We start from the raw sequence: 17,927 nt of genomic DNA on the forward strand, positions 1-17,927 counted from the left end.
TCCTAGGTGTCTTATAGCGCTCATGGTTATTAAATGTGAGGGTGAAGCTTCAAACCAGAAAGTATGTTTTATGTTTACCACTGTATAATAAGGGAAAGAGTAGGGGTGTGGTATAGGATTTTGACAGTCGGGATCCCGACAGTCATTATCCCGATGTCGGGATCCCAACTGCCCGGACTCAGACAGCATGGTGAGCACAACAAAGCCCCTTGCGGGCTCGCTGCACTCGCCTCGCCACGCTGCGGGCACGGTGGCTCGCTATGCTTGCCACCTATTCTATTCTCCTTCTATGGGGTCGTGGACCCCCACGAGGGAAAATAGCGGGTGGCCTTCGGGCACCTGTCTGTCTGCGTTTTGACAGTCGGGATCCCGACGTCGGATAAATGACTGTCGGGATCCCGACTGTTGGGACCGCGTCCGGCACCCAAAGAGTAGGACTAACCAGATGGATAAGAATATGGTGTAAATGGTCAGTTTAACATATGTTGCAAAAATTGTAACTAGCATTGCCTGTTTATATAGACATTCTAGTATATAAAGAGATATGTGTGGAGTATTTTTATTGTTTATAGTTAGTGCAGAGGTTCTGTGATTTTTGTTAAAACAATGTGTTCACATACCACATGCACTTGAGATATAGAAGGTGCATGTGGTGTATGGGGTCTTCCTGTATATTGTACCCTGTGCCCTGCTATGCTGGCTGACTTGTTCAACATCAACATCAGGAGTACTGAACTGGACCAGATTTATCATACACCATAAAACCAGGTAATCAGGTATCTGATTAAGAGGGTATGCTGTCATAGTGTTAAATAATAAATATAACATATTTTAGAGCATGTTTTTTCCACTGGGTATTGTGCCCTCTTTGTTGTTGCTCAAAGAGTGCATAGTACTGGTCTGTTGTCATTGGATCTAGTTTTTTTCACTACAACAGCGGGCCCTTTCTTTTAGTGGAAACCAATCCAGATTCTCTAGCGCTTGGCTTGCTGAATATTTGGGAACTGTAGCATTCTTGCCTACTCTCCATGTTCCCATAGACCTGCAAAATGCTATAGTCTCTGCACCGCTGAAGGGGGTCGAATCGGAACCTGCAAATGGGCCCCCTCCTTTCCCAAAGCAACTCTGCTCAGGCATGAGGGCATGATAATACGAACCACATTGCCAAGCCAAGTAACAGGAAATGGGCAGACAATCAGATAAAGATCATGCTTCACTTACCACATCTATTATCTGAAGAAGGGAAAGTTGTAGCTCTACAAGTAACGGCTGTGAGTCATTCACCACAGGTCTTTCCAGGCGATTGTAATTCCTTAGGAGTTCTCTGTAAAGTTTTCTCTGGTATTCACCTTGATGAGAACCTTTAAATGAACAATACCATATTTATTTGTTAGGGTATTACCACACACTTGGGGATTCAAAGACAAAAAACATATATCTAACAAAATATCAGAATCCAGAAATATATTCACTAACCAGCAGTAAAGCAGCGTATATACTGTATGTATAATGCTACATCAGGACTTTTGTTTACTATAGCTGGGTGGATTGTTGTTTTATCTCTGATACAGGGGGAGATTCTCTAAGAATCTCCGCCCCCCTTCGCCGCCCATCGCATTTATAATTATCGCATATGTTCTAACATATGCGATAATTATAGCAAAGGACAGGTTAAGAGCTGTCCTTTGCGGTGAGAGTCGCCAGGTCCCAGCAGGTCCCGGCGGCTCCCCCCTCCCTCACACACCCGGCACTGCTGCTGCTGCGCCGGGCTCTCCTCCTCCCTGCACCCGGAAGAGGATCAGTGCAGGGAGGAGGTCACAGAGCTGTGCTGCCCGGACACAGGTGAGGGGGGAGGGGGTGATGCAGGATGGCGGGGGTCTGTGCGGGGCGGCGGGGGGTTGGCGCGGGACGGCGGTGGGATGCGGTAGAAGCCCATTGGCTTCTATGGGGCATCGCCAGATTTTTCTGGCGATGCCCCCGCCGCGTTAATCCGGCGGGGGATGCTTACAGCATCCCAAAATGCGGTAAAAACCCCGATAACGGGGTTTTTACCGCATTTCTTGCTTAGAGAATCTCCCCCAATGTATGCTATGTAACTGTCAGAGGCCACACGAGCGGTCTCCGCCATCACTCGGCAGCCTCTGGTCAGTGCATCCCGGCTGTTGCTAAGCAACCGGGACATCACTGTAACGTCACGCCGGCGGGCGGGGCTGGCCGCCCAGCGCGCAGCACGCTGCCTCTTCCTCCCCTGCCACAGCGGTTGCCTAGGCGATGAGGATGCCAGGCAGCCGCGGGGAGGAAGGGGTGCAGCGATCAGCTGCAGCAGTAGTGTGATCAGGCAGGCAGGGTATCATTGGCCAGCACCACTATTTAAACACTCCTGGTATCCGGTTCAGACGTCGGTTATAGTTCTGACCTTCTGTGCCCAGAGTGTTCCCGGTCCCCGCTGGTTTGCCTTGCCTGTTGGTGCTGCTGACCCAGAGGTTAACCCTTCATTCCCGTGTTCCAGCTCGGAGAGATTACCCTGTGTGCCCGTGCTGCTGTGTCTTGACCTACCTGCAGTCATGTCTCCCAGATAAGTGGGGTTTACTCTCTGTCTCCATTTTGGTGTTATACCATTATTATCATTACATCCCTGTGTATTGTTACACCTATACCTCAGTGTATTGCTTTGTTTATATTGTTCATTACATCACTGTGTATTGTTACACCTGTACCTTGTTCACGGTTATTGTTTATTACACCCTTGGGTATTGTTACCTCTGTACTGCCCCTAGGTGTTATCACCCCCTTGGGCCACGTCCGGCCCTCCAGTCCGTAGAGGTGTCAGTGGTCCCCCACCATCTATACTTGGGTAGTCTGTCCTCTTGCTCCAGGTCCGTCTCCACGGATAGGTTGTCCAATCTTAACTCCTGCCTGTAACGGAGTCTGGGCGGACCTAATTCGCCCTTACAGCCGGGACGGGTACAGGAGAAGCCTAGTTCCGCACCTATCCGTGGACGCTAGGCCTGGGCAACAGAGTTAGGGAGTGGGGCCACGGACACCTACATAACAGTAACCAGTAGGAAATATAACAATGGCCACCATTTCAATTCAATCGGAACGGAGTGAATTCATCCCAGTTGCGATGTTTGAGGCTCTGCGCATGGTATTATGCGCATGTGCAGCTCCTCTTTGCAAATGGCTTGGGTAACTTGCATAGTTGCCGAGCCGCTCGCAAGGATCACAGTCACAGGACATCAGCCACCCGTCCAGTGCTTGCAAATAAGTCAGTTCCCATTCTAATGATTTCTCCTGCAACAGAGGCACTGGCGAAACTATACCTCCGCAGACCCCGCGGTGGCTTGGAGGCACTGGGCAAGATTGTGCGCCCCGGGGTCTGCAGAAGGTATTGTTACGGCCATCGCCACCGCTGCCGCATCTGGTGGCGCTGTGCCGGGACCAGCAGATCCTCCTGTCTGCTGCAGTTCTCAGGGGCTGCAGACAGAGGATCAGAGGCAGCCGCTCACAGTCCTGGGGAAGCAGCTCAGGTCTGGCACTTCTCACCTGCCTGCTCCGGCAGCCAGCGTCGGGTATGGGTAAAAACTGGACCAGGACAAAAACCTATCACAGGGACCCCCCCGGACAAGACACCCCCCGAACAGGACACCCCCCGGACCGGACTGCAGATTTTGATGTCCTGTCCGGCAGTCTGGAGTCTAGTCCGGGTCTGGTTTTTACATACCGCCAGCGTCTCCCTCCTGTACTGTAAATTATGATCTTTAACCTTTGACTTGTGCACACACATCAGCTGACCCCCGTTATTGCCGCTGATGAGTGCACACAGATGGGAAGGAGGAGGGGGAGTGAGGGGAGGAAGCTACAAAGCTCTGTCCCTTAATTAAAGTAAGCATTCCCCCAAATACAGAAGTAAGAGACACAGGATAATGTGGTGGTGTTATCATCACTAGGCTGCCTTCTAAATGATCTGATGGAAACACTTGCCATTACCAGGTGACTGCTGTCCCTGGTCTCAGTGCCCCCTCCATGCTGTTTCTCATTACATACATGTTTATCTTTGTGCATACATGTACACTGTGTATATACCCCCTAGTATCACCCTCCTATGTATACCTCAATACCTTCCATACATCTCGCCACTGTGTAAATACCTCCTATCCCCCCTCCTATGTATACCCCAATACATTCCCTATTACCCACTGTGTATATATGGGTGTGCAGGTGACGTGTGCAATGTGATCAGGGATGCAACTAAAGACAAATCCAATGTCGCCATGGACACTGTGGACGTCTGAGGATCACCAGGAGTTCAGGTGAGTATGCAAAAAAAAAAACCTATTCCTGAGATCCCGAAAAATCCCTTATCCAAAATGCTTGTGGTCCCAAGCATTTTGGATAAATGATACTTAACCTGTACCCCAATAACGACTTCCCTACTACCCACTGTGTATATACCCCCTGTTAGGACTGGGAAGGGGGAGGAGTCAGGACTGGCAAGGGGAGGAGTCAGAGGAGGGTCAAGATTATATAGTAAACAGCCGCCCCCCCCCCCCCCCCTAGAAGAGAAGTCTAGATCCGCCCCTGCTCCATACTTTCCCTTGAGGCATACTTCCCTACTTTGCTGGCTCTCCTCCTTGTACTCTGTTGTGGGTGGAAAAGGGGTCCTTCAGGGAAAGTAGGGGACTTGCCCACATTCCCCAGGGGCTGGGAGGACCTCCTGATTTTGGGGGGCCTCCCTGCTTTTCCAGAATGTTGGGCAAGTATGCCTTAAGGGTTTGGAAAGTAGGTATCGGTGGCAGTATGGGGGGGGGGGGGTAAGTTGAAGTTTTGCCTAGGGTGTTGAGAAGCTTTACAGTACAGTAACTCGCAACATAACATACTGAGGAGGTGGAAAAACAGGAGAGGGTAATACAACTTCCTGACGAAAGAGGTAGATTAAAACCTCAGAAATGTTGACCACACTTGGGTGTTGCTGTATTATTTCTAATGAAGAGTATCTGCGAGTGCCGGCCTCCGCTCCGTTGTGAGCATCCCTGTATATATATATATATATATATATATCTATATACACACACATCACTCTTACCTTCGAAATAACTGTGCAGCCTGGCTGGGTGGGCCAAGAAACCAGCAGCCTCTCATCTCCCTTTTGTACAAACAGCAGGTGTAGCTGCCTGAGTCACCCTTAGCTCCACCCCCGAGTACCATATATCCCTGCCCTGCCGAGTCCCGCGAAGCTTTGCCCCCATGTAGCCCCTCCTCCTAACCGAGGCCCATGTAGAAGCTACTTCCTCACACGGCAGGGTGTTCCGGGCAGCTGAGGGAGGAAGGAGGGGAATGGAGTTGAAGGCTAGTTGAGGTACTGAGCAGTGGGGGGCCCTGCTTTGGGCCCCTCAGATCAGCGGGGACTGCTGTCCCCTTTGACCCCCGTCCCCAGGCCTTACAGTTATAGAGCAAATTAAATATGCGAGTTTGCCGCAGAGCTCCATTGGAAGGACAGCAGTCATATTTGGATCCTACTGTAAACCACACATGTACTGCTGTACATGCATGTACATGCTGGTGCCTCCATTGCCTCTGGGAGTTATGCCCCTATAACTGTTATAGAACATGATTTAAACTCACGTAGTGAAATGCTGATCTTGCATCTTTTATCCAGCAAAGTTACAGCTAATTTGCATCGCTGCTACAGTAAGGTACACTACATATACCCAAACCTTAATGATAGAATTGGGAATATACCAAACACCACACACAGCTCAACATTGCCACAAAGATAATTCTATAGACAGAGCCAGCCTTAGGCATAGGCAAACTAGGCAATTGCCTAGGGCATTTGGAATGCCTAGGGGCATCAGCAGCTTCTGCTGATTAAAATGATATGCAGCATGCCTATATTCTGTGTGTGAGTGAGGCTGTATCTGCATATGAAATAGTGTATTCATGGAAATCACTGTAACATAGCATTCCGTATGCAGGTACAGCCACAGTCGCACACAGAATATAGGCATGCCACATATAATTTTAATCATCGGAAGCTCCTTGTGTGTGCTGGTCATAACAATGCAAATAAGATGAATTTTCAGCAAAAAATGCACCCAACGTTAGCAGAACTGGCCAGGAGCTGCATGGCCTATTGAGGCAAGGTGTATGAGGAAACATCTGTATCCAAGCAGAGGCAGAGGTCACAGTGTTAGCGGCTGTGCGAGTGCTGTCTGTGGGTGGGTTGGTTGTGCAATAGTGCTCGGCATATGTGTAAGGGGCATTATGTGTGTCATGTGTATAAGGGCATTAATGTGCAACATATGTGTAAGGGGCATTATGTGTGTAATTATGTGTATGAAGGGCATTAATAAAGGTTGGCATAATGTGTAAGGGGCATTATGGTTATAAGGACATTAATAATGTGTGTCATGTGTAAGGGGAATTACTGTGTGGTATTATCAGGGGTGCCGAGAGAAAGGGGTAGGGGGTACAAATTACCCAGGCCAAAGTCTGATGGAAGGGCCCAGTGGGGGCCCTGGGCCCCCTCCCCTTAAGTGACAGCAGCAGCTGCAGCTCTTCTCCTCTGCCCAGCACACACTGCTTTGTGCTGGGTTGCAGTGTGGCCATGGAGGTGCTTAAAATACAATATTTTCTCAGGATTTTTTTCTAAGGGTATAATGTGAATAATGTGAGGAGTAATGTACATAAGGTACTACTGTGTGATGTAACGTGAATAAGGGACACCATCGCATGATATAGTGTGAATAAAGTGGCACTACTGTGTGGCATAATTTGAATTGGGGGTACTATTGGGTGGCCATGCCCCTTCCCAGCAAGAACACACCCCTGTTTGGGCTGCGTACCGAACGTGTGCACTGTCTCTATTTAAAATATTGCGGGTAGAAGCACCAAAATTATGACTGCTATGATGAGGGTTGATGGTGCCGGAAAAGGGGAGCAGGGTCAGAGGCGGAACTAGTGGCGGTGCTAGGGTGCACCAGCCAAAATCTTGCCTAGGGTGTCATTAAGGCTAGGGCCAGCTCTGTCTATAGACCAGGCATGCCCAAAGTCAGGCCCGGGGGCCAATTATTGCCCGTGCTGTCATTTCAAACGGCCCGCAGCCTCCAGCTGGAAGAGGGCAGAGCATCAGATGTGGGAAGCACAGGACACTAAAGGTGGGGCCCTGGCGAGCGCACCTTTACCTTGCTGTCTGCTGCAGTGAGGAGGTGCCGGCCGCCACAGTCAGATGTGTTTGGCGTCCTACCCCTGCTGCTGCAATCGTATATCACCCTACTCCACAATCACAGTGACAGCAGTGTTTGGGGAGTGGGGCAACAAACATACAGAGCAGAGGACGGCAGCAGCGGGAGCCCAAGGATCTCCTGTCCTTGCAGTGCCTGCTTTGCCTCTCCTTCCTCTGGCTCACACAAGGGTCTGGGAAACAAACAGAGAAGGGAGGGGGCAGAGAGGGGGACATACCGTGAAGTAGGGTCAGGCTGGGGGACATACAGTGAATGGAGGCAGTGATGGCCATTCAGAGAAGGGGGAGCAGGAGCAGGCTGGGGGACATACAGTGAATGGGGGCAGAGTGGGGTACATAGTGAATTGGGGTCATACAGTGAATGGGAGTCATACAGTGAAGGAGGGTCAGGCTTGGGGACATACAATGAATGGAGGCACTGATGGACATTAAGAGAAAGGGGGCAGGCTGGGGACAGAGTGAATGGGTGCAGAGTGGGGAATATACAGTGAATGGGGGACATACAGTGAAGGAGGGGCAGGCTGGGGGACATTCAGTGAATGGGGGCAGGCTGGGGGAAATACAGTGAAGAGGTAGGCTGGGGGACATAGAGTGAATGGGGGCAGAGTAAGGGACCATTCTGATGTGATTAATGATTTAAAGAATGTCAGGCTGAATGGTCGTCCCCCACACATTTACACTTCACCAAATCTGGCCCTCGTCGCAAAAAGTTTGGACACATTCATAACAGGATTTGTGTGCATCAAGCACAACTAACCCTTCCCTAGGGAAAAGTAATCCACAACTATTTTAGAGAACGCAGCATTTTGCAGTTTAATTCAGGAGAGAGATAAGGAAATGACTTGCTGTTAACCCCTTCCCGACATTTGACGTATATATACGTCATGGCCGGGAAGTACTTCCCGACACATGACGTATATATACGTCATGGCTTCTAACTGTCACTGCGTCTAGAGACGCAGTGACAGAGGGACGATGTCTGCTGTCCCTGACAGCAGACATGTCCCTGCATGCCCAGGGGGGGCTGCGATGCCGCCCCCCCGTCGGCGATCGCTGTGATTGGCTGTTCAGTGTGAACAGCCAATTACAGCGTTTTCTGTGTCACCGGCGAATAACGTTCGCCGGTGACACGGGATCGGAGGTGATTGGTGCTGTAAAGTACAGCACCAATCACCGCGGGGTGTAAGGGTGACACTGGTGTCACCCCACCTCACCCCGCCCGCCCCCAAAGGCCGTGATTGGTCCGTCGGACCGACGGACCAATCACAGCCATGGAGGGGGGTTTAAACTAACGGGGACTACACTGCAGACGCCATTCCGGTCTGGAATAGCGTGCAGTGCGGTCACCGTGCCCAGCTGTCGCCATTTACTGACCAGAACCTTGCTCAATACTTACCTGATCACTGCTTGGGATCTTGCTTCATCTTGTGACATCCTGTGCTGTGTTGTGCTGTGTTGTGCTGCTGCAGTGTCATCGAGTTAGAGAGAGAGAGAGATAGAGAGAGAGAGATAGAGAGGCCTAGTGACAGAGAGTGCTATATTTTGTGCTGCTGCAGTGTAATAGAGTTATAGATAGAGAGATAGAGAGAGATAGAGAGAGAGAGAGATAGAGAGAGATAGAGAGATAGTGACAGATCGTGCTATATATTTTTTATATAACTGACTGCTGCCCCCCCTTTTGTGCTGATCAGTATAAATTAACTGATCAGCAACTTTTTGGGGGCGCAGGGTATTTTTTATATATATATATATATACCTGCTGCAGTGTCATAGAGTGATAGATAGTGAGAGATAGAGAGATAGAGAGAGATAGTGACAGAGAGTGATAGAGACTGCTATATTTTGTCTGCTGCCCCCCTTTTGTGCACCCCCAGCAACTTTTTGGGGGTGCAGGGGTTATTTTTCATATATATAACTGTCAGTGCTGCTGCTGCAGTGTCATAGAGTGATAGATAGTGAGATAGAGAGAGATAGAGAGAGATAGAGAGAGATAGAGAGAGATAGAGAGAGATAGTGACAGAGAGTGATAGAGAGTGCTAAATTTTGTGTCTGCTGCCCCCGCCTTTTGTGCTGATCACTATATCTGAGGTGATCAGCAACTTTTTAGGGGTGCAGAGGTTTTTTTTTTTTTATATATACCTGCCAGTTGCACTGTCAGTTGCACCAAAGGTTGTGCACCTGCTGCCCCTCACTGGTAATCAGTGTCGCATCACTGATCACCTTTTTTTTTTTTGTGTGTGCTGTGGGGTCTTTTTTTAATTTTTTTTTTACACACACTGTGATTTTGGGGGTGTCCTGTGGCCGCTGTGCGCTGATCAGTGACGTACATCACTGATCATCTTTTTCGGCACAGGGTTGATCTATTTTTTTTTTTTTTTGATCAAATTCCTGTTGCCTTTGAGCGCTGTTCAGTGACGGACGTTACTGACCAACATCTGTGCTCAATTTTTGGCGCAGGACCTTTTTTTTTTTTTTTTAACCCCTTCAATTTTTTTTTTTTTTTTAACCCCTTCATTTTTTTTTTTTTTGTATAAAGTATTTTTTTTTTCTGCACTACATACACACTACACACTACATACCCCCCTGGTTCAAATAAAGTTTGTACCCCCCCCCTACACTATACACGTGTTGAAACATTTCACTACCAGTAACACAAAAATAAAAATGGCATCCCAAATGTCATCCCAAATGTCATCCCAGTCATCCAGAAGAATGTATTCAGTGGAGGAGGCATATGCCCTGCTTGCTTCTGACTCTGACACAGCCAGTGATGCAAGCGGGGAATTTGAAGGATTCGCCTTAAGCTCCTCTTCCTCCTCTAGTGATGAGGGACCCCCTCAAAGACGCCCCCGTAGAGCAGCTGAGACCCCCCCCCCAATAATTGATCTCGTATGGACCCCACCACCAGACAATTTTGAGCCCCAGGTTCCTGAGTTTTTGGCCATGCCAGGAATCCAATTTGATTCCACAGGTCTCAGAGAAATTGACTTTTTCAAATTATTTTTCTCTGATGATTTTATAAATTTAATGGTGGACCAAACTAATTTATATGCCCAGCAGTTTATTGCTCAAAACCCCACGTCATCATTTGCTAGGTGGACCCCTGTAGATGCAGTAGAGTTGATGACGTTTTGGGGTCTGGTGTTTCATATGGGCATAGTAAAAAAGCCAGAAATTAGGCAATATTGGAGTACAGATGTTCTGTACAGCAACCCATTTTACCGTATGGCCATGCCCCGGGCTCGATTTGAGACGATCCTTAAATTTTTGCATTACAACGATAATGCACAGTGCCCACCCAGAGATGATCCCACCTTTGACCGGCTATTCAAAGTCAGGCCGGTCATTGATCATTTCAGTGCCAAATTTGAAGAGATGTACATCCCAGATAAATTCATTTGCATAGACGAGTCCCTTATACATTTTAAAGGAAGGGTTAAATTCCGCCAGTACCTTCCCAGTAAGAGGGCAAGGTATGGCATAAAAATGTATAAGCTGTGTGAAAGCACCTCAGGGTACACTCACAGGTTTAGGGTATACGAAGGGAAGGATTCAAGAATTGAACCGCCAGAATGCCCCCCCTCCCTCGTAGGTGTTAGTGGAAAAATTGTCTGGGATTTAGTGCACCCCTTCCTGGATAAAGGTTATCACCTCTATGTGGATAACTTTTACACTAGCATCCCCCTGTTTAAGGCCCTTGGTTCAAGAGGTACAGCAGCTTGCGGTACTGTGCGCAAGAACCAAAGAGGCCTCCCAAAAACGCACATTGCCCAAGTAATGAGAAGGGGTGAAAGCAGGGGAATATGCACCGAAAATATGTTGTTGGTCAAATATAAGGACAAGAGGGATGTCCTTATACTGACAACAATTCACGGAGACAGTACCACCTCCGTCCCTGTACGAGGTACCAGTACCCACACCTCAAAACCTAATTGTATCCTGGATTACAATAGGTACATGGGCGGAGTGGATCTTTCAGATCAGGTACTGAAGCCGTACAGTGCCCTGCGGAAAACAAAAATCTGGTACAAGAAGCTGGCCGTGTATATCATCCAGATGGCACTGTATAACGCTTACGTGCTATTCCGTTCTACCGGCCAGAGGGGGACATTTATGCACTTTCAAGAGGAAGTCATAAAGGGCCTAGTATTTGGGAACCAGCAGGCAGAGGGCCCCAGTACTTCTAGTACTGGCCCCCGTATTGTACCAGGGCAGCATTTTCCGAACGAAATCCCCTCCACTGCAAGAAAGGGCAGGACACAAAAAAGGTGCAAAGTTTGCTATAAAAAGGGAATAAGAAAGGAAACTATTTTCCACTGTGAAACTTGCCCCGACAAACCCGGCCTATGTATAAAGGAGTGTTTTAAAATATACCACACATCTATGGATTATTAGGTTCATCATTTCACCGTGCTTCGGGGGTCTTGCTAATGCCACATAGCACCCACCAACATTCCACCAGAATCTGAGCTGCAAAATCCAAAAATCACTCCTTCCCTTCTGAGTCCTGCCATGCACCCAACTGGTATTTTTTGGTCACATATGAGGCATTGCCATACTCGGGAGAAATTGGGGCACAGATTTTGGGGTGCTTTTTCTCCTTCATACCTTCTGAAAATGAAAAATTTTGAGCCAGAACTGCATTTTTGTGTAAAAAAATGTAATTTTTCATTTTCACTGCCCACTTGTATCAAAATTGGTGAAACCCCTGGGGGTTTGAAATGTACACTATACCCCTAGATGAATTCCCTGAGGGGTGTAGTTTGCAAAATGGGGTCACTTGTGGGGGGGTTCCACTGTATTGGTGCTTTGGGGGTCTTGCTAATGCGACATAGCACCCACCATAATTCCACCAGAATTTGTGCTGCAAAATCCAAATATCACTCCTTCCCTTCTGAGTCCTGCCACTTTTTGGTCACACATGAGGCATTGCCGTACTCGGGAGAAATTGGGGCACATTTTGGGGTGCTTTGTCTCCTTCATTCCTTCTGAAAATGAAAAATTTTGAGCCAGAACTGCATTTTTGTGTAAAAAAATGTAATTTTTCATTTTCACTGCCCATTGTATCAAAATTGGTGAAACCCCTGGGGGTTTGAAATGTACACTATACCCCTAGATCAATTCCCTGAGGGGTGTAGTTTGCAAAATGGGGTGACTTGTGGGGGGGTTCCACTGTATTGGTGCAACATAGCACCCACCATTCATTCCACCAAAATCTGTGCTGCAAAATCCAAAAATCACTCCTTGCCTTCTGAGTCCTGCCATGCACCCAACTGGTATTTTTTGGTCACATGTGAGGCATTGCCGTACTCGGGAGAAATTGGGGCACAGATTTTGGGGTGCTTTTTCTCCTTCATACCTTCTGAAAATGAAAAATTTTGAGCCAGAACTGCATTTTTGTGTAAAAAAATGTAATTTTTCATTTTCACTGCCCACTTGTATCAAAATTGGTGAAACCCCTGGGGGTTTGAAATGTACACTATACCCCTAGATGAATTCCCTGAGGGGTGTAGTTTGCAAAATGGGGTCACTTGTGGGGGGGTTCCACTGTATTGGTGCAACATAGCACCCACCATTCATTCCACCAAAATCTGTGCTGCAAAATCCAAAAATCACTCCTTCCCTTCTGAGTCCTGCCATGCACCCAACTGGTATTTTTTGGTCACATGTGAGGCATTGCCGTACTCGGGAGAAATTGGGGCACAGATTTTGGGGTGCTTTTTCTCCTTCATACCTTCTGAAAATGAAAAATTTTGAGCCAGAACTGCATTTTTGTGTAAAAAAATGTAATTTTTCATTTTCACTGCCCACTTGTATCAAAATTGGTGAAACCCCTGGGGGTTTGAAATGTACACTATACCCCTAGATGAATTCCCTGAGGGGTGTAGTTTGCAAAATGGGGTCACTTGTGGGGGGGTTCCACTGTATTGGTGCTTGGGGGGTCTTGCTAATGCGACATAGCACCCACCAAAATTCCACCAGAATCTGAGCTGCAAAATCCAAAAATCACTCCTTCCCTTCTGAGTCCTGCCATGCACCCAACTGGTATTTTTTGGTCACATGTGAGGCATTGCCGTACTCGGGAGAAATTGGGGCACATATTTTGGGGTGCTTTTTCTCCTTCATACCTTCTGAAAATGAAAAATTTTGAGCCAGAACTGCATTTTTGTGTAAAAAAATGTAATTTTTCATTTTCACTGCCCACTTGTATCAAAATTGGTGAAACCCCTGGGGGTTTGAAATGTACACTATACCCCTAGATGAATTCCCTGAGGGGTGTAGTTTGCAAAATGGGGTCACTTGTGGGGGGGTTCCACTGTATTGGTGCTTGGGGGGTCTTGCTAATGCGACATAGCACCCACCAAAATTCCACCACAATCTGAGCTGCAAAATCCAAAAATCACTCCTTCCCTTCTGAGTCCTGCCATGCACCCAACTGGTATTTTTTGGTCACATGTGAGGCATTGCCGTACTCGGGAGAAATTGGGGCACATATTTTGGGGTGCTTTTTCTCCTTCATACCTTCTGAAAATGAAAAATTTTGAGCCAGAACAGCATTTTTGTGTAAAAAAATGTAATTTTTCATTTTCACTGCCCACTTGTATCAAAATTGGTGAAACCCCTGGGGGTTTGAAATGTACACTATACCCCTAGATGAATTCCCTGAGGGGTGTACTTTGCAAAATGGGGTGACTTGTGGGGGGGTTCCACTGTATTGGTGCAACATAGCACCCACCATTCATTCCACCAAAATCTGTGCTGCAAAATCCAAAAATCACTCCTTCCCTTCTGAGTCCTGCCATGCACCCAACTGGTATTTTTTGGTCACATGTGAGGCATTGCCGTACTCGGGAGAAATTGGGGCACAGATTTTGGGGTGCTTTTTCTCCTTCATACCTTCTGAAAATGAAAAATTTTGAGCCAGAACTGCATTTTTGTGTAAAAAAATGTAATTTTTCATTTTCACTGCCCACTTGTATCAAAATTGGTGAAACCCCTGGGGGTTTGAAATGTACACTATACCCCTAGATGAATTCCCTGAGGGGTGTAGTTTGCAAAATGGGGTCACTTGTGGGGGGGTTCCACTGTATTGGTGCTTGGGGGGTCTTGCTAATGCGACATAGCACCCACCAAAATTCCACCAGAATCTGAGCTGCAAAATCCAAAAATCACTCCTTCCCTTCTGAGTCCTGCCATGCACCCAACTGGTATTTTTTGGTCACATGTGAGGCATTGCCGTACTCGGGAGAAATTGGGGCACATATTTTGGGGTGCTTTTTCTCCTTCATACCTTCTGAAAATGAAAAATTTTGAGCCAGAACTGCATTTTTGTGTAAAAAAATGTAATTTTTCATTTTCACTGCCCACTTGTATCAAAATTGGTGAAACCCCTGGGGGTTTGAAATGTACACTATACCCCTAGATGAATTCCCTGAGGGGTGTAGTTTGCAAAATGGGGTCACTTGTGGGGGGGTTCCACTGTATTGGTGCTTGGGGGGTCTTGCTAATGCGACATAGCACCCACCAAAATTCCACCACAATCTGAGCTGCAAAATCCAAAAATCACTCCTTCCCTTCTGAGTCCTGCCATGCACCCAACTGGTATTTTTTGGTCACATGTGAGGCATTGCCGTACTCGGGAGAAATTGGGGCACATATTTTGGGGTGCTTTTTCTCCTTCATACCTTCTGAAAATGAAAAATTTTGAGCCAGAACTGCATTTTTGTGTAAAAAAATGTAATTTTTCATTTTCACTGCCCACTTGTATCAAAATTGGTGAAACCCCTGGGGGTTTGAAATGTACACTATACCCCTAGATGAATTCCCTGAGGGGTGTACTTTGCAAAATGGGGTGACTTGTGGGGGGGTTCCACTGTATTGGTGCAACATAGCACCCACCATTCATTCCACCAAAATCTGTGCTGCAAAATCCAAAAATCACTCCTTCCCTTCTGAGTCCTGCCATGCACCCAACTGGTATTTTTTGGTCACATGTGAGGCATTGCCGTACTCGGGAGAAATTGGGGCACAGATTTTGCGGTGCTTTTTCTCCTTCATACCTTCTGAAAATGAAAAATTTTGAGCCAGAACTGCATTTTTGTGTAAAAAAATGTAATTTTTCATTTTTACTGCCCAGTTGTATCAAAATTGGTGAAACCCCTGGGGGTTTGAAATGTACACTATACCCCTAGATGAATTCCCTGAGGGGTTTAGTTTGCAAAATGGGGTCACTTGTGGGGGGGTTCCACTGTATTGGTGCTTGGGGGGTCTTGCTAATGCGACATAGCACCCACCAAAATTCCACCAGAATCTGAGCTGCAAAATCCAAAAATCACTCCTTCCCTTCTGAGTCCTGCCATGCACCCAACTGGTATTTTTTGGTCACATGTGAGGCATTGCCGTACTCGGGAGAAATTGGGGCACATATTTTGGGGTGCTTTTTCTCCTTCATACCTTCTGAAAATGAAAAATTTTGAGCCAGAACTGCATTTGTGTGTAAAAAAATGTAATTTTTCATTTTCACTGCCCAGTTGTATCAAAATTGGTGAAACCCCTGGGGGTTTGAAATGTACACTATACCCCTAGATGAATTCCCTGAGGGGTGTAGTTTGCAAAATGGGGTCACTTGTGGGGGGGTTCCTAACTTTTAGCATCTTATGGTGCCTAGAAACCTACATGGTGCCTAAAAAATAATCTCATAAAAAGGAGGCTCCAAAATCAAGAAGGTGCTCCTTCTATTATGAAGCCTGTGGTTTGGTCAACGTGCACACTAGGGCCACATATAGGATATTTATGAAAACAAAAGAATTGGGGGAATCAATTTTTAGTCACATTTCTCTAGTAAAATGTACTGTGTTCCTTAGAAAAATGTATTCAAATTGCAAATCTGCAAAAAAAATGAAATTTTGAAATTTCACCTACACTTTGTTTTAATTCCTGTGAAACACCTAAAGGGTTAACAAACTTCCAAAATGCTGTTTTGAATACTGTGAGGGGTGCAGTTTTTGAAATGGTATCATTTATGGGGGTGTCTCACATACAAGTCCCTCAAAGTCACATCAGAACTGAACTGGTCCCTAAAAAAATCAGTGTTTGAAATTTTCTTGAAAATTTGAGAATTTGCTATTCATATTGTAAGCCTCCTAGTGTCCAAAAAAATTAAAAGGAAGTTGAAATAATGATGTCAACATAAAGTAGACATATGGTCTATGTTAGTTATTAACTATTTTGAGTGGTATGATTATTTGTCTCACAAGCAGAAAATTTAACATTTTGCAAATTGCTAAATTTTCCATTTTTTTACGACATTTTGGTATTTTTCACAAAAAAACACAGACTGTATCGACCAAAATTTACCACTAATTTGAAGTACAATGTGTCACGAAAAAACAATCTCAAAATCACTGGGATAAGTAAAAGCAAAAAAAAGTTATCCCCACTTAAGTGAGACATGTCAGATTTGAAAAAAAGGGCTCTGTCAGGAACGCAAAAACTGGCTCTGTCAGGAAGGGGTTAAACCATTCCACATTAACTCCAATCACAAGCAATGATCTCTGAAAAGCATTTGTCCAAAGGTCTGCTACAACCTTCAATACAAAAGCTTGCTATTGATGTTTGCCAGCATGTTTAAACTATTCCGCTCTGTTTCAACAACACTTTAGAGAATGACTTACAGCATACTTACCTACCTTCCCAGAATGGCTGGGAGGATCCCTAAAATCGGGTCTGCATCCCGAGAGGGAGAATAGAATAGGTGGCGAGCGTAGCGGGCCACCGTGCCCGCAGCGTGGCGAGTGCAGCGAGCCCGCAAGGGGCTTTTTCCGGCTCGCCATGCTGCCTGAGTCCAGCCAGTCGGGATCCCGATGTCGGGCTGATGACTGTCGGCATCCGGACTGTCGGAACCCTATACCACACCCCCATCAACACATTCGCAGATCCATGCGCAAATACCAGAACTTCTAAGAGACTTCTCAGCAAAAGTGAGTAGATATGAGGTTGCCACTAATCTGTGACTGAGGGCCAGATGTACTAAGCTTCAAAAAGTGATAAAGTGGAGAGTGATAAACTACCAACCAATCAGCTCCTAACTCAGAGGCAGAACTCTGGGAGGCAATGGAGTCATCTGCCGCCGGGCTCCTGCTCCCAAGGGGGCACCTCTCCTCCCCCTGGAAGTTTAAATCAGTTATTTAAAAGACATTGCTTCTGTGGCTGAGTTCTGAAATATATGTGTCTATCTATCTATCTAGCTATCTTTGCAATTACATAGCGTTTTAATTTTTAGTCACTTATTGCAAGCATGCATATGCAAATGCTGCGCATGCACAGTCGTTCAGCAATCTATGCTGAATAACCCCCACAGCTCAATATTGGCAGCATAAACCTTGGCATTGGCATATATTGCTATATTTAAAAGCAAATTCTATGGACCCTTGTACATACATAATGGCATTTATGTGCATCAAGCACAACTAATCCTTCCCTAGAGAAAAGTCATCTGTGACTATTTTAGAGAACGCAGCACTTTGCACAGTTTACTTCAGGACAGAGATAAGGGAACTACTTGCTGTTAAACCATTTCACATTAACTCCAATCATAAGCAATGATCTTTAAATGCACAAGAGATGCCAGGAGAGTGTGCGCATTTGTCCATAAGTCGACTACAATCTCCAATGCCAAAGC

The 17,927-nt window shown here is 46.5% G+C and overlaps 1 protein-coding gene across 1 annotated transcript in view; it reads right to left on the reverse strand.

Annotated features, from left to right (window-relative positions):
* The window catches only part of LOC146064089 (neuronal acetylcholine receptor subunit alpha-7-like), a 111,796-nt gene that overhangs the window by 81,329 nt on the left and 12,540 nt on the right, over positions 1-17,927 (reverse strand). Inside the window, exon 2 of the mRNA XM_083177177.1 lies at positions 1,222-1,361. Within this exon, the coding sequence (XP_083033303.1) occupies positions 1,222-1,361 (140 nt within the window). The remainder of the gene's footprint in view (positions 1-1,221; positions 1,362-17,927) is intronic.

This window comes from Crinia signifera, chromosome 1 (assembly GCF_055691185.1).
Source record: "Crinia signifera chromosome 1, ASM5569118v1, whole genome shotgun sequence".
In the NCBI taxonomy this organism is placed as follows: Eukaryota; Metazoa; Chordata; class Amphibia; order Anura; family Myobatrachidae; genus Crinia; species Crinia signifera.